This window comes from Priapulus caudatus, unplaced genomic scaffold, assembly GCF_000485595.1.
Source record: "Priapulus caudatus unplaced genomic scaffold, Priapulus_caudatus-5.0.1 Scaffold107, whole genome shotgun sequence".
NCBI lineage: Eukaryota > Metazoa > Priapulida > Priapulimorpha > Priapulimorphida > Priapulidae > Priapulus > Priapulus caudatus.
In genome coordinates, this window is record NW_014577168.1 from 144,372 (window position 1) to 165,261 (window position 20,890).

At 44.1% G+C, this 20,890-nt stretch overlaps 3 protein-coding genes across 5 annotated transcripts; 2 read left to right on the top strand and 1 right to left on the bottom strand.

Moving 5' to 3' along the window:
- Nucleotides 1-1,851: 1,851 nt before the first annotated feature.
- Nucleotides 1,852-2,952, top strand: LOC106805250. The gene has a single exon (XM_014806779.1). It carries the CDS (start codon nt 1,852-1,854, stop codon nt 2,950-2,952), a length of 1,101 nt encoding a protein of 366 aa, XP_014662265.1.
- A 1,106-nt stretch (nt 2,953-4,058) lies between these two features.
- Nucleotides 4,059-17,513, bottom strand: LOC106805259. Of its 3 annotated transcripts, none has more exons than XM_014806789.1 (4): nt 17,429-17,513; nt 6,114-6,247; nt 5,250-5,827; nt 4,059-5,086 (listed from the first exon to the last, which is right to left on the bottom strand). In XM_014806789.1, exons 1-4 carry the CDS (start codon nt 17,476-17,478, stop codon nt 4,637-4,639), a joined length of 1,212 nt encoding a protein of 403 aa, XP_014662275.1. In that variant the 5' UTR covers nt 17,479-17,513; the 3' UTR covers nt 4,059-4,636. The 3 variants fall into 3 exon arrangements, with proteins under 3 accessions (XP_014662275.1, XP_014662274.1, XP_014662276.1); XM_014806788.1 differs by having other exon boundaries at nt 5,244-5,827; XM_014806790.1 differs by lacking the exons at nt 6,114-6,247; nt 17,429-17,513 and adding an exon at nt 6,397-6,658 and having other exon boundaries at nt 5,244-5,827.
- On the top strand, nt 6,746-18,013 carry LOC106805260 (actin-3). Its single transcript, XM_014806791.1, has 7 exons — nt 6,746-6,837; nt 7,044-7,189; nt 7,405-7,644; nt 8,020-8,266; nt 8,409-8,600; nt 8,784-8,965; nt 17,429-18,013. Exons 2-7 carry the CDS (start codon nt 7,064-7,066, stop codon nt 17,570-17,572), a joined length of 1,131 nt encoding a protein of 376 aa, XP_014662277.1. The 5' UTR covers nt 6,746-6,837; nt 7,044-7,063; the 3' UTR covers nt 17,573-18,013.
- The last annotated feature ends 2,877 nt before the right edge of the window (nt 18,014-20,890 follow it).

Below are 20,890 nucleotides of genomic sequence, written 5' to 3' on the forward strand. Positions count from 1 at the left end.
AGTTGATGCAAAGAAGTGTTTCTACGTAAAGTCTATCCATAGAGTTAAGATACCTAAAAGTATTTTCATACTTTCATGTAATTCTTTATATATATAGATATATATATATTAAATATATCATTAACTATATTAAATATAGTTATATATATATAATTATATTAATAATAGTTTGCACTTATATATAGTGTAACATTTATCTGCTGTAGTTTGGCAGTACTCGTCATTTGGACACGAAGTGGTTTGGGGGGATTTGCCTGTGAGCCGGCATGTGACGCTAATTCGTTTTTCCCTTAGCAACTCAACTGGAAAATTTCCAGCCACCTGCTGTTTCCTGCACACACAGGCAGCCACAGTTTGGAGTTTGCGTAATGTACGTACACAGGGTTCTGTCACCAACTTAGAGCATTCAGGTCAGATGGAGATACACAAAAGTGCAGTTGTCGCGGTTTAATTAGCAGGTGTCGATGTGTGACTATCGTTGCGGATGATGACGTATTCTTCTGAGTCGTGACGTCGTGACCCGAAACGTCATCGGTAAGGTCATCCAATAAACCAACGATTCTAAAATTCCTACGCAAGTGAATACGACAATCAGGTTAATATATGTCTGAGAAATCAATGTAGTATTGTACGAAATTCATTTCTAGCTATTTATGATATCTATTATAGCTATCTTACTTTATGCCATAAAGTTAAGATCTATATTTACATTTAGAAATATTACAAAGTGCGATTACGGTCACATGTAAGTAACCCTGTTTCAAATTCATAGCAGCCAACATAATACATAATATAATAATATATTAATATAATATAGGCCCCTATATAATAATATAAACATAATATATTATATATGGTGTGACAAGCTCTGACACCCATCCGCGAATATTTTATCTCATTTGCACGTGGTGATTATTCCAAAATGAGAACCGGATTATATATAATTAAAAAGTGTACAAGATGAAATACAATATGTAATATATAGTATAAACACTGTTACAGTGTTATACCCCTGTCACACCTACCCGCGATCACGCTCGCGCTCCCACTGTGACCTGAAAAGTATGAAAGCGCGAGGAAAAGCGCAGTAAGGTCTCTGAGAACGAGTTGGTGACGCAGTGGAAACTGTCAAGGACGGAAGAGGGTCGCCATGAGCTACCTTAAGCGCCAAACCTCGGCGCTTGTGTTGTCTCGAATCAATACAAGCGCAGCGGGTCGGCGCTCTGTAATGAGAGGTGTAATGACGCAGTACAGTCGCCGTAGCAGCGCAAAGCGAACTACATGAGCGTATCGTGGACGTAGCAACAACGCATAGAAGCGACTTGGGGTCGCAGAAATCGTCTCCTGCGACTGGTTTGCGACTGCTGTACGCTCATTGGGCTCTCCATGCGTGCCTCTCCCGGTCTTATTGCGCCGTTACTGCGCTTCCACTGCGCTTTATGGGCTTGTTTCCGCTCATTCTACGTCCACACTGCGCTGCCACTGAGACTATGACGCTCGTAATACGTCCAAGGCGTTGTTCCCACGTTTGCAATAGGCTCACGGTGCGTTCTTATTACGATCCCACTTCCACTGACCCCCCCCCCCACACACACACATTTTTGTATAAATACAGCTTCATCTTCTATACACAATCAGTGGCATTTGCTCTTCCCATGGCCGCAGACAGGTCACAGGCACAATGTGCTATTTGTACTACAGTTAGCACATATGCAGGCACAAGATGACCAGGCCCTTGTCAACATCATGAGAAGGAGAAGAAGGAGGAGGGAAAGAAGGGAGAGGAGATGCTGGGTTTGACCATGGTTAGACGTGGGGAGAAGAGTTCAGTTTGGCCACTATCACTGCCTAATGGCCGCGCTACGACACGAAGATCCTGCATCCTTCTTTAACTTCCTGAGAGTACAACCAAGGATGTTTGATGAGCTCCTAGCAAGACTTGGTCCAAGATGCACCAAACAAGACACCATGTATAGGAAGACTATGGAACCAGGGTTGAAGATTGCAATTACTATGTGCCACCTAGCAACCGGTGACAAGTACGCCAGTATGAAGTTTGACTTCAGAGTTCCTTATAACACCATGTCTGTCCTAGTACGAGACGTCTGCCAGGCCATCGTAAATAAGTACAAGGAGGAAGTCATCAGCTGTCCAATCTCCCCTGAAGAAGGGCGTGTCGTTGCTGAAACGTTTGCACGTAGATGGAACGTCCCTCATGCTTGCGGAGCCCTTGATGGAAAACATGTTGCCTGCAGAAAGCCAGCGAACAGTGGAAGCCTTTATCACAACTATAAAGGCTTCTTTTCCATTGTTCTAATGGGCCTCGTCGATGCGAACTATAAGTTCCTCTGGATAGATGTTGGAGGGCACGGATACATGTCAGATGCACAGATCTTCAATGATTCAGAGCTGAAGGAGTGCCTAGTAGATGGGACCATTTGTCTTCCTCCAGCAGACTCCCTACCAAATGACGACAGGGACATGCCATATTTCTTCCTGACTGATGATGCGTTCGCGATGCGGACCAACATGATGAAGCCTTACTCGATGCGCAAGATGACCAAAGAGCCAAGGATCTACAACTACAGGATATCTAGAGAGCGTCGCGTTGTGGAGAACGCTTTTGGCATCCTTGCACAACGTTGGCAGATTCTCCTGACCACCATGCAGCATGAACCTGACTCCATACGACTGATCGTCGAAGCCTGCGTCTGTCTTCATAATTTGATGAGACTGCGTTATCCTACCATTCAGAATGCTGCCTTGGATGCGGGGGATGTCAACCAGCAACTGATCCCAGGTGCTTGGAGGGCCGATGCAAACATGCATGAGGTGAACAACATTAGAGGGAACAACCGTGACACCACTGCAGCCAAGAAACAACGAGAATACCTCAAGCTGTACTTCAATTCACCTGCAGGCTTTGTGCCCTGGCAAGATAGCATGATATAAAAAGTCAGTTACAAAAAATACAGTTCAAAAGTTCACAAGTACACAGTACACAATATTGTATGTTTGAAATAAATATGGTCATGTAAAAATAAATAAATTTTGTTCTGTTTCTTTTATGCATAATGCCTTGCTTAAATAAAGTTATATTAACTTAAACTTAAACAAAAAAATCCCAATTCCCCAAACATAAAAGTCAGACGTCCCCAAACCTGCAAAATAAAATAAGATCCAGTATAACTCTGATATTGATTTGACAAAATAGTAGTTATATTTTGGCTCTAATTTTATTTTATAATAAAAAAACATTCTTTGTATAATTTAATATTGATAGAAGTGTGATGATTGTTTATGAAACTGGTTGCCCGGAGGCAAAAGTCACTTGCCATAAAAACATAAAGAAATACATGAGATTTTTTTCTAATATGAATTTAAATGGTAAATAACGTAAATGAAGGTCCAAATAGTAAACATCCAGCATTTCAATTAACGGCACGGTAGAAAGTTGAACAGCTGATACGAGTTTGTATACAAAATATATTCATGTTATGACACAGCAGTGACAGCACGCTGTTTGTTTTACTTTTTTTACTTTTTTAAGTGTCAGTTTATTATCAAAACCCACCACACTCTCACAATGGAATAATAAAATATGTTCAAGTTTATTTGGGGCTGGATCATAAGCGCAGAGAATATAGCGGTACATGCATGCAGATACAGAGTGTCCACTGACAGCGCAGTATATACAGTGTATCTGTTTTTGTGTAATTCAGCAGTAATCATTGCTCACAGGCTGCAGTAGAGGGGCAAACATTTGAGGTAGCTGATCACGACCACGCCTGGCTTGGGGACCGGGTTTATAATGGTTTATAATGGATATATGGTTATTACGGTTATATGGGTTGGCATTGTTTTTAATTCAAATCTCGTTGCAGCAAGGCAGCTTATGTCTGCGCAAATCATTATTATGTCATTATGTCTGTGCAAAACAATGCAAGGAACGGATGGAAACATAAAAATATCATTATGTCTAGACATTCAATAAAGGAAACCTTACTTGCCCGAGCGGGTAAGTGCAATTTCAAAAAAGTAAAATAGGACAACACGTATTTCAAGTTTGCATCTAACAATAAATGGATGCCTTTATTTTGAACAATATCCTCAATAAAACATGATGAGCAAACTGTCTCTGACACGTACACTGGAAATTAAACTGTCTCTGACACGTACACTGGAAATTAAACTGTCTCTGACACGTACACTGGAAATTAAACTGTCTCTGACACGTACACTGGAAATTAATAAACTGTATCTGACACACAGACAACTGTCTCTTGAACACACACTGGCTGTCTCTGGTACACTAGTTATCCTTGTTCCTGTTGTTGTTTTTGCTGTTGTTGTTGTTGTTGTTGTTGTTGTTGTTGTTGTTGTTGTTGTTGTTGTTGTCATCTGAAGGTGGGTGATCCTTAATTGTTAGAATCTGCGCTGGCCAGCCTCTCAATAAATGAACTGCTGAAAGGAGTGATGTCACTGGCCTCTGGAATGATGCTCAGATTGAAAGACCAATCGCCGGCTTGCGCAGGAGTGCTGGTAGAGGCCGAGGTGGAGATGGCTGAGGGGTTCCGGCGGATAACACTGCCAGCTTAAATCGTCATCGTCGGAGAGGGCCTGGGCTGCAGTGTTGTCAGCTCAGGGGGCTGTGGCTGGCGCTGTAACCAGCCTGCTGCTGCTGCTGGATCACGCCTGCATGTTGGGCTGCGGCTGCTGAGTTGATTTCATCACTCATGTCCAGGTATCTGTACAGCAGCTGAGTGTGGTCGACCTGGAAGCGGCGCCATAGAGAAGGATCCAGGTCCTCCATCACAGACTTTGTCCAGTCTGCATAAGTGGTTCTCTGGGTGACGCGGACCGGTGGCTTGAGCATTTCCAGCATCTGCTGCTGCAAATCCAGAGACTGCTGCCCCCTCTCTGTGATGCCAGCCAGCAGCAAGTCCAAGATGATGGGTACATCAGAAGTCCCCGCAGTGGACGGCTGGACCGGCTGGACCTCCTCCACGTCATCATCCCCAGCTTCCCTGGCCTCTTCAGTATCCCACGCATATCCGAGAGCAGCAGCCGCCGCAGCTGCCTTAATCTACAAAGACAAAAGCAAAGAAGAAGGTAAGTAAAAGGTAATTAAGTACAATTTCATATACATTTATAGAATTATTTCACAACTTTACAATTTTTACAATTTTTACAATTTTTCAATTTTACGATAACCTGAAAATGATATTTAATTGTTGACTTACACTGACCACTGTGCGACGCTGTACTTCATAGATATGTGTCTTCAGGAAAGAAAACCGCGTCAACACCCACTGGTCGCGCTCAGTCAGCTCCGTCGCTCCTTGACCTGACTTCTTCTTCAGAAGGCGGCCGTACCTCGTCCTGAGAGACCTGTACCAAATCGGCAAGATTTCGTTGGTCTTCCCCATCTCTGCCGCCTTGTCATCCCACATCTTATCCTTCCTTTGCTTGTCCTTATAGCTGCTCATCTTCTTGTTGTACAGGCATTCATTCTCCTGTATCCACTCAGCCATGGCTTCCTCCTCTGCCAGAGTGAGATCCGTCATCTTCTTGGCCTTCTTGGCTTTGGGAAGATGGCTGGCATCTCTAGAGGCTGACTCAGCTGCGCTACTACTCTCCTCTGGTGGATCTTCTTCATGGCAGTTGTCAGCAGGCTCAGGAACAGGCTCAGGAGCAGGCTCAGATGGAACAGGACTGGACGAGCGTGGAGACGATGGAGATGGCCTTCCTCGACCCCTGCTTCTTCTTTTTGGCATGGTGCATACAGCGGCTGAATGTAGACTGATCCTGAAGGTCGCAGGAGGATCTATATATACACGCCGCGCACGCGCAGTGAGCGAGTTGCAAACGTATTGAGAGCGTAGTAAGGCTCAAGGGTTCGTTGTCGTATCACGTACTACAGATATGTACCCGATCGAGGTACATATATGTATACACAAAGAGTACCAGACTTGTACTACAGAATTTAAGTGAACCCTAACGCTAACACTAACCCTAACCCTAACCCTAACTCTAAACATACCTCATATAAAAATATAAACATAATACTAATTAAACAACCTAAAACTACCTCGGGCACATATCTGTAGTACCTGATACGACAACGACCCCATCTGCCGTAGTAAGAGCGCAGCGAGAGCTACTTGGACGCACTGCGAACGCACAGAGCGCAGTGGGAGCGCACTGAGCGCAGTGTGAGCGCATTGAGAGCGCACTGAAGATCAAACTGGGAACGCATAGGGTCGCAGTGAGAGCGTAATAATTAGCGAGTCAAGAGCGTACTGTAAGCTGTACTGTAAGCTACTACTGTACAAGAGCTAGTACAAGTACGAGTACAAGTAGTCTACTGTAAGCTACTACTGTACTTAGTACTACCTGGTGTCATGGATTTAACAATTTTCGGCGACGTCACTGCGCTTTAATTGGTAAAACAAAATTCAAAGTCCGGGAGCGGAACGCGGTCGCCGGGTATAGGGTACAACCTGTAGGTGTGACAGGGGTATTAGACACTAATAATTCGCATACACTTCCCTCGAAATAAATAATCGATTGTTGTAACACGCAGACGAACGCGCTAACCTAGCGGAAGTTTTTCGTGCCCGCATAGTATGACCATATATGGTAATACTGCAGTGACAGTCGCGGTGCGCTGCTACGATTGGCTGAAAACCTAGTGTTCGGAAACGGGCTCAGCTCGCCGCACACAGGAAAGTGAGTCAACGACAACTCGACAACTTAAAATCCTCTACTTGTGCCCAACCCAAGTCAGTCGCAGTCGGGAATCCGCAACGTGTCAGTTCACTGTTTAGACATCTTGTAAGTATATTTCAGTGTCTCTTAGTAGTATCATTGGCAGGTTTTGTCATGAAATGTCATGAATGTTATGTCTATTTTGTATGACTACGTTACGTACACTACTGCAGCCGTACAATTCGTTGCTAGCAACGCGAGCTGCTTTCCAACCACCTGTGAATTTTTAGTCTGTGGTTTTAGAACTAAATAAGCGTATATATCATTTCCAGCCTTAATTCTACCAGCAAATATGTGTGACGACGAAGTAGCAGCTCTTGTTGTGGACAATGGCTCCGGAATGTGCAAGGCGGGTTTCGCCGGTGACGACGCCCCTCGTGCCGTCTTCCCCTCCATCGTTGGGAGGCCGCGTCACCAGGTATACACTAGCCTCTAGGCTTATAGTCGTGCATTTGCAAAGCTAGTTGTTAAAACGCTGCTTTACACTATATACTTGTCAGCACGTTATGTTATACGTTTGTTTGAGTTTCAGCTGGCAGCTAGTCTGCCTTGATTGAACCTGTATTATTAGCAATATTAATTTTTAATTTTTAATATGACGTACTTATATAATATTATGCCGTTATTCCTCAGGGTGTCATGGTTGGCATGGGACAAAAGGACAGCTATGTGGGTGATGAAGCTCAGAGCAAAAGAGGAATTCTGACGCTAAAGTACCCCATTGAACACGGAATTGTCACCAACTGGGACGATATGGAGAAGATCTGGCACCACACCTTCTACAATGAACTGCGTGTTGCCCCAGAGGAGCACCCAGTCCTGTTGACTGAGGCCCCACTGAACCCCAAGGCTAACAGGGAAAAGATGACACAGGTTGGTAAATTTAAATACCCAGATTGTGTAAACAAATGGTTGTTTCCATACCTAAGAACTTGTCGGAAATATTGAATGAAACCAAGTATTAATTAAACGAGTGTCAATCCCTATATATATTCAATGTGATGAATGGTTAATTAGTGGTAAGTGTACAAGGAACCATTTTTTATATGTACTACCTTTTTATTGTGCATTAAGCTTTTCTTTCAAAATCTGTCATCTTCAATTTTATAAATTTATAGACTATAACAGCTTCACTTTTCTAGGCTACTGTGTTCTATACACATTTTTCGACTGCTTAATTTTAAATCCAAGATTTCGTCTATTGCATTAATGAAGTGGAGTATATTATCATGTTTTTACTTTTTGCAGATCATGTTTGAGACATTCAACACCCCAGCCATGTACGTCGCCATCCAGGCTGTCCTGTCTCTGTACGCTTCCGGCCGTACCACTGGTATCGTGCTGGACTCTGGTGATGGTGTCAGCCACACCGTCCCCATCTACGAGGGTTACGCTCTGCCCCATGCCATCATCCGTCTGGACTTGGCTGGCCGCGATCTGACTGACTACTTGATGAAGATCCTCACCGAGCGTGGCTACAGTTTCACGACCACCGGTGTGTAGTCTTAGGTTTCATTGTCATTGGTGAAATGTCCGCCGCCGCCCTATATGCAAACGGGAAATGCACAGTGCAGCAAGTTTTTAATTTTGGCAGTATCAATGACGGTTAATAATTTTATTCCTTTTGCCGCATGTAGCCGAGAGAGAAATCGTGCGTGACATCAAGGAGAAGCTGTGCTACGTCGCCCTGGACTTCGAGCAGGAGATGGCCACGGCTGCTGCCTCCTCCTCCCTGGAGAAGAGCTACGAGCTTCCCGACGGACAGGTCATCACCATCGGCAACGAGAGGTTCCGTTGCCCAGAGGCCCTCTTCCAGCCATCCTTCTTGGGTGGGTAGTGTTTCTCATGTTGTCTGATATTTTAGGGTTCAACAAAAAGCATTTTTGTATTATTTCCTAATAAGCATTTCCAATGTGGATATCTCTGTAGAGCAAGTTTATCATTGTGAGTTGTTAAAATTTGATTTTTATTGCTTTTTCTGTCAACTAATCTAGACAAATCTTTGTCTGCAGGAATGGAATCCACTGGTATCCATGAGGCTGCCTATAACTCCATCATGAAGTGCGACATTGATATCCGTAAGGATCTGTACGCCAACACTGTCCTGTCTGGTGGCACCACCATGTACCCAGGTATTGCTGACAGAATGCAGAAGGAGATCACAGCCCTTGCCCCAAGCACGATGAAGATCAAGATCATTGCCCCACCAGAGAGGAAGTACTCCGTATGGATCGGTGGCTCCATCCTGGCTTCCCTGTCCACCTTCCAGCAGATGTGGATCAGCAAGCAGGAGTACGATGAGTCCGGCCCGTCCATCGTCCACCGCAAGTGCTTCTAAGCGCTTCATCTCTCACTGTCATTCCTGTTTCCACTGCTGCTGGTCTTCTGTACCAGGCTCTACCACGTGCTTGTGCAAGCAGAGCACTTGGGCTGTGTTTGGCATTTGCATATGTTGAACTGTAATATATTGAATGATTCGTGGATTGCGCCGGGTGGGAGGGAGGGCAGCAGTTGGATTATGTTTGCATTTATGGATGTAACATTTTGCTTGTGTCAGCAGTGTATTATTTCATGTGTATGTTGTATTATAACTACTAGGTCTCTACTATGTGAACTCACTCCGCGGCCGCGTTTGCGCTTATTGATATTTTGTATAAATTGTACTGATGCTAACAAACTGCAGTTTTCTAAATAAAAAATAGAAAACTATGCAAGTGTTTGTTTTATGTTTTCTACAGAATATTTACCACACTGTATAATATTGTAACACCATTTTGAGCATCTTGAAATTCATGTTACACGAGAGCTAATTAAATGCTACAACATAGCTGTCTAAAATATCATCAACTCAAATGTACAAATACTAAAAACAACATTCATTGGTTTGTCGTTCATAAATTGGCAGTGATAACTGTATAAAACAGAATGTCGTATGAACGTGTTCTGCTACGTATTTTACAGTTGATGCAAAGAAGTGTTTCTACGTAAAGTCTATCCATAGAGTTAAGATACCTAAAAGTATTTTCATACTTTCATGTAATTCTTTATATATATATATATATATATATATTTCTATGTATATATAAATATATATATATATTTCTATGTATATATATATCTACTTATAAAATTATGGTCATATCTTTGTTTGCGATGTTTTTGTACCGAAAGGTGTCGCTTTTGTCTATGACAGCGCCGTAGATACAGCCACCATAGACTGTATATAGTCCACATGTGCTCTCACCCTGTGCAGTTGTTGAGTTGCAGATTTCCACACACTTCCTCTAATACCATAAACAGACGCACGAGGAAGCGAGAGAGAGAGAGAGAGAGAACGTCAGAAAGAGAGGGATATATATATATATAAATCTCTCTCTATATATATATATATAGAGAGAGAGAGAGCAAGACAATAGCAGAGCAGAGAGAGAGAGACGAAGAGAGAGCAGAGCGAGAGAAGAAGAGAGAGAACTAAGAGAGAGCAGAGAGAGAGAGAGCCGAGAGAGAGAAGAGAGCCGCGCGCGCGCAGAGCCGCGAGAGAAGAAGAGGCAGAGCCGAGATAAGAAGGCGAGAGAAAGCAAAGAGCAGACGAGAGCGCGCGCTAAGAGATGCGAGTAGAGAGAGAGCGAAAGAAGAGTTCGAGAAGGAGAGATGATGCGCGCGCGTCGCCAGAAGCAGTTGAGAGAGGCGAAAGAGAGGGTCGAGAGGGAGCAGAGAAGAGCGCGCCGCGCTGCGCGCGCGCGTGTGTGTTGTGTTGAATTTGTTGGTTGGTTGGGTTTTGTTGGTGTGTGTGGGTGTGTGTGATGTGCGTGTGTGTGTGTGGTGTGTGTGTGTAGACGATGAGCTGTGTGAGATGATCGAGAGACGCAGATGAGAAGAAGAGAGACAGATAGAAGAATGCGAAAGAGAGAGGGATGAAGAGACAAAGAGGCATCTGAACAGACGTCTGATTAGCTGCTGCTTCCGTACGATTGTGATCTTCAGCCAGCGTTATGTCACGGCTCCTGACTTACGGCAACAAACCTCGGTGCTGTCGCGACCACGTGTGGCACCCGGCCACATGGCGCACATGCTGAGACCGCAACCGTCTAAAACTAGCCTGCCCGTATTGGATGGCGCATCCATGCGGCTGTCCCCTAAATCGGATCTCTGCTTATTATATCCGATTATTAACTCTTCACAGCAAAACTTGCTAAAACTCAACACACGCACGCTCGTCCAACATAATAAGCACGCAAAATGGATAAGCAGATAGCCAGATACCGTTAGATAGAGAAGAGCAGAGAGAGAAGAGAGAGAGCAGAGAAGAGAGAGAGGAGAGAGAGAGAGAGAGAGAGAGAGATTACAGAGCGGGGAAAAACATGTGTGCGTGTGTGTGACATAGAGAGAGCGAGAGAGATTGAGAGAGAGAGAGAAAGAACGCGGCGCGCTGCTCGCCGCCGAGAGAGAGAGAGAGAGTAGAGAGAGAAAGAGAGAGGAAGAGAGAAGAGAGAGAGAGGAGATGGAGAGAGAGAGAGAGAGAGAGAGAGAAAGAATAAAGCGAGATGTGTCGTGGTAGCTGACATAGAGAGAGAAGAACGAGAGAGCAGAGAGAGAGAGAGAGGAAGAGAGAGAAGGAGAAAAGACAGAAAGAGCCGAGAGAGAGAGAAAGTTGCCAGAGAGAGAGAGAGAGAGCAGCAGATAGAGAGAGAGAGAGAAAAAGAGCGCGATGACGAGAAGAAGAGAGCAGAAGTGTGAAGAAGAGAGACGAGAGAGAGAGAGAGAGAGAGTAAGAGAGAGCAACAGAGAGAAGACGAGAGAATGAGAAACGTAAAGATATGCTCGAGAATTATTCTAGTTTGACCCACAAGGCAATCATAGCGGCCAGCGCATTACTTATTAATTATTAATAAATTCAATATTTGCATTTTATTGCTTCTGGAAACTTGTGACCCCTTTGAATGAGCTTGCGACACTAGCCGTTTTCTACACACGCCTGTACACCGGCCGTAGCTGTGTGTGTGTGGAGGGGGGAGCTGCCCCTTGATTTTCGAGCAAAATTTAAAAAATAGCTTAGCTAATTATCGTATATAACCCTAACGATATTTTTGGTCACTTATCCGTGGAAAGCTTTCGGCTCATCACCACCCTTCACCCTCACCATGACGTCGAAAAGAGCTGCGCCCGTCGCCTCATCATTTACACAGTTGAGTCATAAATTCTCCCCATTAGGAATGCCTCATCACGCCCTGCAGTAGTACACCCTGTACCGATTATAATCTGTCTCGACGAGCGGAAAACGATAGTCATGAGAAAATTTATTTCTCAATATAGCGCGTATAGAGTGAGTATCATTTCGTCCTTCCGCGCAGTGCTGTCAACACATCTTCTCTCTCCCACACACCTACCTAGGAACATTTATGATGATAATTGCTAGGCAAACATAGCAACCGCGGGTTTTTCTTTCCTACACGGCAGATAACCGACACTCGATTTTCTCTTACAGTATCACATTCTTCCTTCACCCCATCCCCGCTCACACCCACCCCGCACTCACACTATATCTCCACCTCACCCGGCCCCACCCTTACATCCTTCTCATCCCTATCCCCATACCCTATCCCACACCCACCCACTCTCACTCCCCGCGCCATTCTTCCCCACCTCACCCCTACCGGCCTCACCCTCACCTATCCACCCTCTACAGCCAACTTCACCCATTCCCCCTCAGCCACTATCCCACCCTCTAGCAGCCACTTCACCCACTCCACCCTCACCTATCCCTACCTCTCCCAGCAACCCTCACCCACTCCACCCTCACCCCTTATATCCCCACCTATCCAGCAACCCTCACCCACCCACTCTACCTATCCCTACCCTCTCAGCCCAACCCTCACCCACTCCACCCTCACCCCTATCCCCCACCCTCTCCCAGCCAACCTCACCCACCACCCTCACCCTACCCCAATACCTTCCAGCAACCCCGCCCGCCCCACCCTCACCTCATCACTGCTGAATATGTAAAGACGGCGCTGCCATATCGCCGCGGGCGTAAACGAATAGCGTGAGGCGATGGGCAAACACTAGCTATCTGGCCTCGAGACAAAATACATCAGCAGCACGGATCATCATAGCCTCTATATACTCCGTATTATGGCGGCTTGGATTAGTGACGGCAGAGCGGCCCTGTGTCAAGACTCGCTAATACGGGACAGCACGAGCTTTATTGCTGTGATCGGACTTCCACTCTTCCTCTTCCGGCCGAATGCCAACACGCGACAGCGCCGCCCAAAGCAAACACACTACTTAGTGTCTAGGCTACTGATGCTACACTTATACCTCTGCCTACCTTATACCTAAATGCCGACTGAATGCTACGCCAGCGAGGTGTTTTTTTTATACAAATACTCAAATCAGAAAACAGAGATTTAGTGATGGATTTCGTTTAATAGCGATCAGCTGTTATATCGCTGGTGACCAGATAACCAACAATGCAGCCATTAGCACGTTTATGCTGCATTCTATAAATATCCGGACCAGCGCTAATAGCCGGTACTAGAGACATCTCGCTATAATAGTACGAACCAGATGAATGCAAATTGTCAGATACTGTTTTGCCGACACATGTATTATTGGTGTTTTCTGCTTACATTTCACGCGCTTGCTAATCCTGCGATTAATAAATTAACCTAATTTAATTGAATTTAATTCGTCGCAGTTGCCCGTCTAAACGACAGAACGTGCCATCTGGGGGCGGTGCCGTGTACATGCTACTACACGTGCATGCTGCATAGTTATAGCAGACTATCAAGAAACGGCGACATTTGATGATGTTAATCTTGTTTGACCTTTTTGCGTCTTTTTGTCAAAACGGTACGGGTATACGCACATGCACCAACAAACACACACACCCAACACAACCACACACACACACCAACACACCACACACAACACACACACACACACACCACACACAGAGAGAGAGAAGAGAGAGAGAGGAGAGAGAGAAGAGGGGGGGGGAGAGAGGAGACGCAGAGAGGAGAGCGAGCAAGAAAAAGAGACACACAGATAGAAAAACAGAGAGAAAGAAACGCAGCAGAGACATAGAGACAGAGAGCGAGGAAGAGAGGATACGAGAGAGAGAGAAGAGCGAAAGAAAAAGACAGTGTGAAGAGATAATAGTGAAAAGAGAGAATAGCATAGATAGATAGATAGATACTAGATAGATAATAGATAGATAGATAGAAGATAGATAGATATATAGATAGATAGATAGATAGATATAGCCATACATAGATAGATAGACTTAGATAGACTAGATAATAGATAGATAGATAGATAGATAGATAGATAGATAAATAGCATAGATAGATATATAGAGGATAATAGCATAGATAAGATAGTAAGAGATAAAAGAGATACATAAATAGAATAAATAGATAGATAGATAGATAGATAATTAGATATGATAGATAGATAGATAGCATAGATAGTAGATAATAGATAATAAGATAATAGATAGATGAATAGATAGATAGATAGATACGATAATAGATAGATAGATATGATAGATGATAGATAGATAATAGATAGATAGATATCATAGATAATAGATAGATAGATAGTAATAGCATAGATAATAGAATAATAGATAGATAGATATGATAGAGTAGATAGATGGTGATAAGATAGATAGATCGATATACATAATATATAATATATAATATATAGTTATATATTATTATATAGAGAGCAGAGAGAGAAGAGAGGAGAGAGAGGGAGAGAGAGAGAGAGAGAGAGGAGAGAGAAGAGATAGATAAAAGAGGATAGCGAGAGAGAGAGAGAGAGAGAGAGAGGAGAAGGATAGAAAAGAGGGGAAGAGAGAATGACCCTCCTCATACACACACACACACACACACCACACATCACACACACACACACACACACACACACACACAGCACATCACACACACACACCACACACACACACAGCGACACACACACACACACACACACACACACACTACACACCACACACACACACACACAGCTGGCAGCCTCACTTGTCCCACTAATGCTTGCTTTGCCATCGCTCATCAGCCATATATTGCGCGCCGCGTCCGAGCCCATAATAGGCCACAGCGCCTGCGCTCATTCTCACCCTAAAAATACAGACAGGGGGGGCTTGCATCCCGCTGACGGCTAAGACGGGGGCAGCATTGCGTTACTACGAGCGTCTTTGCGCGCAGCGACGACTATATATGGAGCGTTTTGGCGCACAACGGAGAGGCGCATGCCCCGTAGGCGGCCATATATACGGGAGCAGCGATCACAGCCAGTGTGTCAGTTCAATTCGCAGCTTCGAGCATTCACGTGTCTGTTGTAGCTTCTGGTGAGTCTGTGTGAATATGCGCGCGTGTGTACGTACGTGTGTATGTTAGAGAGATGTAGAATAGTAGAGCGGCGAAGCGTTTCGGTTCTGTTGTCGACCGTGTGTTTGGTAGAGTATTCTGTAGAGTATTCTGTAGAGTATAGGTATCTATCTATTCATAGACGTTGTCATTTCACAGGATGGAATGAAATACGATGTACTGGTAATATTTAGTATGTAGGCCTAACGACCAGATAAGATATATGAATCGATTTATGGTTTTCTTGAGCGATTCTCAAATACATATATATATATATTTAATTATTTGGCTTCTTATTTTTCAGTTTTCCACCCAACCAGCAAATATGTGCGACGACGATGATGTAGCAGCTCTTGTCGTGGACAATGCTCGATGCAAGCCGGTTTCGCGTGGACGACACCCCCCCCCCCCCCCCCCCCCCCCCCCCCCCCCCCCCCCCCCCACGTCGTACTTCCCCTCATTATCGTCGGAAGACCACGTCACCAGGTATGCAGGCTCTTATATCGTATTATACTAAATTTTGCTGATATTAAAAATAGCGCTAGTAATAGTAACAATAGTATTGTGTTGGGTCTCAAATTGGGTGACCAAATTTGTTTACACCTATGCAGTTCGACGACTTATTTGTGACATACAAAGTTTTAAGATGATTTCATTGCGATATTACATCATAACATGTTGATTCGTGTATGATTTTTATTCACATGTTAGACACTTATGGGCAAACCACTATTTTCAATATTTGTCATGTTTGTATTTCGCAGGGTGTCATGGTTGGTATGGACAGAAGGACAGCTATGTAGAGAGAGAGGCCTCAGAGCAAGAGAGTATCCTCTCTCTGAATGTACCCCATCGAGCACGAATCGTCACCAACTGGGCATGATATGGAAAGATCTTGCCACATCACCTTCTACACGAACGTTGTTGCCCAGGCGAGCACCCAGTTCCTGTTGACTGAGGCCCACTAGCCCAAGGCTAACAGGAAAGATGACACAGTTTGTAAATGCACACATATAATCAGGAGTAATAGGGTCCCTTTAATCTACTCCTATATAATCTATAACTTATATATTAATCTATTAACTATGATCAAAGGTTTCACATACGTCTATTTAATCATTAAGACCGATGAAATGGCGGATTGCTATGATATGATATTATAAAGCTGATGCGCATTATATTTATATATACACTTAGAGCCTTCGGAGCACAGACGTAAATAATATATATATATATATATATATATATATAATATATCATATCCGTGTCATCAACTTGAAATCTCATGTATATGTTACTGTTTTTTCATGATCAGTGTCGAGACTTTCCAACACCCAGCCATGTACGCGCCCATCCAGGCTGTCCTTCTACGTAGCCGCTTCCGGCCTACACGCGTATCGTGACTGGACTCTGGTGATGTGTCAGCTCACCGACCTTACGGATCTACGAGGGTTACGCTGCGTGGCCCCATGCAAGTCATCGTCTGGACTTGCTGTCGCATCTGACCGACTACTGCATCCAAGATCCTTACCGAGCCTGCTAGCAGCTCGTCCCACCACCGTAGTCTACATTAGTAATGTACTTAATAATATATTTTACCGATCAAGGCATCAAATGCTACGGATTCATGTTTAAATTGCAAATCACAGGTAATAATTAATTAATGCATTTCTTTTGCCACCTGCAGCCGAGAGAGAAATCGTGCGTGACGTGAAGGAGAAGCTGTGCTACGTCGCCCTGGACTTCGAGCAGCGAGATGGCCACCGCTGCTGCCTCCTCCTCCGCGGAGAAGAGCTACACTTCCCGACGGACAGTCATCCTACCGATCGGCAACGAGAGGTTCCGTTGCCCAGAGGCCCTCTTCCAGCCATCCTTCTTGGGTAGGCAGCATTACGTTTTGTGAAGGGCAATATCAGTAAATAATGTTTGGTAAATAGCAATTAAATCTAGATCAATATAACAATGGTGTCAGAACAATTACTCGAAGCGGTATGTGCGGATTAAATAGATTGGTTAGATGGGTGAGCAAAATAAACATACAGTGCTGTTATTGGTAATGTTTCTAACCCTCACGTCTCTGCTCGCAGGAATGGAATCCACTGGTATCCACGAGGCTGCCTAACAACTCCATCATGAAGTGCGACATTATACCGTAAGGATCTGCTAACGCAACACCGTCCTTCCGGTGGCACACCATGATTCCAGGTATTTGCCACAGAATGCAGAACGAGATCATCTCCCTTGCCCCAAGCACACATTGAATTAACATCATTGCCCCACCAGAGAGGAAGTACTCCGTATGGATCGGTGGCTCCATCCTGGCTTCCCTGTCCACCTTCCAGCAGATGTGGATCAGCAAGCAGGAGTACGACGAGTCCGGCCCAGCGATTGTGCACCGCAAGTGCTTCTAAGCGCTGTCGCCATCGTCATGATCTTCATCACCTCATCATTCTGCTTCTCGCATGTATATCCAGTCGCATATCAAGCCGTACTGTGCGTCAGCCAAAAAAACGACGCGTTCTGACGGCGCTTGACAGCTTTTAAAATGATCTTGTCGCAAACGTGTAGAGCTGTGTGAATTGCGCGTGATTGCTGGCAGCTTGATCATGCCGCATTTCTCCTGTATATAGCCTGTTAACGAAGTATTATACGCTCGTAGCATACCTGCATTTTGCTTTCGTTCATGGATCCAAATGTAATTTGTTATGTAACTAATATGTTCTCGTAAACTTCAAAATACGCCTCTTCAAGCAACGCATTCATAAATATTTTTGTAATTCAGGTGAAAACTTTTTTTAAACTATAAAATGCAAAAAAAAATATTATATAAATATAAATAAATATATTCTACATTTTTCGTTGTCGATACCTTTTTTTAATGATTTTGATTTGAAAATGTAATGGTATTCTGTTTTCCTCTAACGTTTATAGTCAGTACACCTATTACCTTGCAATCATCTTATATCAAATGTTTTATCTTACCCTACACACAATAACACTGCTATAAACAGTAGAATAATTTTGCTTTTACACAACTCTTGTAACAACATCACAATCACATAGACGCTATTATATTAACACTTCTAATTAAATAGTGAAATACGCACATCACGCGTTTAACGATATTTAAATAGGAGTCTATGCACTGATCTCCTTCGACGGCATGCAAAAGAGTGACATTTGTGCCACATGTAAATTCTGACTATATATGCGCGTCCATGCGTGCGTTCGTGCTAAAATATTACAAAGATATTGAAATCTTCCATTACATTAATTAGACAACATTGTACTGAAAACTATTAATAGTAATAAAAAATACACTTGCATATCATTCACTCAATATCTGTGATCGTTTATATAGAATATGCGCAAATTTAAAGCGTAATAGGAACTCTTGCGCAGGAGAAAAGCTGTACTTTACTAACCTCGAGTTCAGTCATATTTCATGGAAATAATGGCCACTGTGAAATCTCACATTAACGACATGTTTTAGCGATCGAATGTCAGTGAAAAACAAACTCTGCGGTTTTCCAAAATAACGCATTACATTTATTACGCGCGTACAAAATATAAAACGATAAAGTATCGCACTTGCAACAACTAGTTGATTAATTGTAATAGAAAACCTGTGAAAATATCAGCAAACCATTTTCTAGATCGCATATCGTTTAAAGTGCACATATAAGAATCCACGCGCGTGCGCTACGTTACGCAAAATACTGATAAATTTTCGGTAACGTAGGCATGTGGCAAAACATGTACGCATATACAAAACCACTTAGTAGCCGCGTTCACACGTAGCAAGAAATCCGGTATTTAGCGTTCACACGAGGCAAAATGCGCGGTCCAAAAAATACGTACGTACAGATATGTCGAGATTATTCTAGTTTGACCGGACAGAGGCAATCCATAGCGGGCAGCGCATACTATATAATTATTAATAAATCCATATTTGCATTTATTGCTCTGGAAACTTGTGGAAACCCTTTGAATGAGCTTGCGACACTAGCGTTTTCTACACCACGCCTGTACACCGGGCCGTAGCCTGTGTGTGTGTGGGAGGGGGGGAGCTGCCCCTTAGATTTTGGAGCAAAATTTAAAAAATAAGCTTAGCTAATTATCGTAAATAACCCTAACGATATTTTTTTGGTCACTTATCCGTGAAAGCTTTGGCTCAGACCCACCCTCACCTCACCATGGACGTCGAACAAGAGCTGCGCCCGTCGCTCATCATTACACAGTTGAGTCATGAAATTTTGCCCCCACGTTAGGAATTCCTCATCCTACGGCCCTGCAGTAGTACGGCCCTGTACACGATATATCTGTCGTCGGACGAGCGGAAAAACGAAGTGATGAGAAATTTATTTCTCATTAGCGCGTATAGGGAGTGAGTAATCATTCTTCCTTCCGCAGCAGTGGCTTTCAACGATCTTCTCTCTCCCACACACCTACCCTAGGAACATTATGATGTAATTTGTAAGGCAAACATAGCAACCGCGTGTGTTTTTTTCGTACACGGCAGAAACCGACACTCGATTTTTCTCTTCACCGTATCACATCCTTCCTTCACCCCATCCCCGGCTCACCCCACCCCTCACTCACACTATATCTCCACCTCACCCGGCCCACCCTCACCCCTATCCCCACCCTCTCCCAGCCAACCCTCACCCACCCACCCTCACCCATACCCCATACCTTCCCAGCCAACCCCCAGCCCGCCCCACCCTCACCTCACACTGGAAATTAAAGACGGCGTGCCATCGCCTGCGGGTAAACGAAAGCGTAGAGGGATGGGAAACTAGCGAATCTGGCCCTCGAAGACAAAAATAACAGCGAGCGAGCACGGATCATCATAGGCATCTATATACTCCGTATATGGCGGCTTGGATTACGTGACGGCAGAGCCGGGCCCTGGTCAAGGACTAGCTAATAACGGAGACAGCACCGCCAGCTGTCATGTGCTGTGATCGGACTCTCCCTCTGCCTCCTCCGGCCCGAATGCAACACGGCGCAGCGCCGCAAGCAAAAACACTACTTAGTGTCTAGGCTGCTGATGTACACTTATACCTCTGCCTACCTTATACCTAAATGCCGACTGAATGCTACGGCCAGGGGTGTTTTTTTTTTTACAAATACTCAAAACAGAAAACAGAGAATTTAGTGAGTGGATTTCGTTTAATAGCGATCAGCTGTATATCCGCTGGTGAGCAGAACCAACATATTGCAGCATTATGCACGTTTATGTGCATTTCTATAAATATCCGAGACCAGCGCTAATAGCCTGGGTATAGAGAGCATCTCGCTATTAATAGTCGAACAAGATGAATGCAAATTGGTACAGATATGTTTTGCCGACACATGTATTACTTGGTTTTTCTGCTACTATTTCACGCGCTTGTAGATTCCTGGCGATTAATAAATTAACCTAATTAATTGCAATTTAATTCGTCGCAGTTGCCGTCTTAAACGACAGAACGTGCATCTGTGTCGTGCCGGTGTGACATGTACGTTACACGTGCATGTGCATAGTATAGCAGGACTATCCAGAAACGGCGACATTGATGATGTTAATTTGTTGACTCTTTTTGGTCTTTTTGTGTCAAAACGGGTAGGCGGGTGATACGCACATGCACCAACAAACACACACACACACACACACACACACACACACACACACACACACACACACACACACACACACACACACACACACACACACACACAGAGAG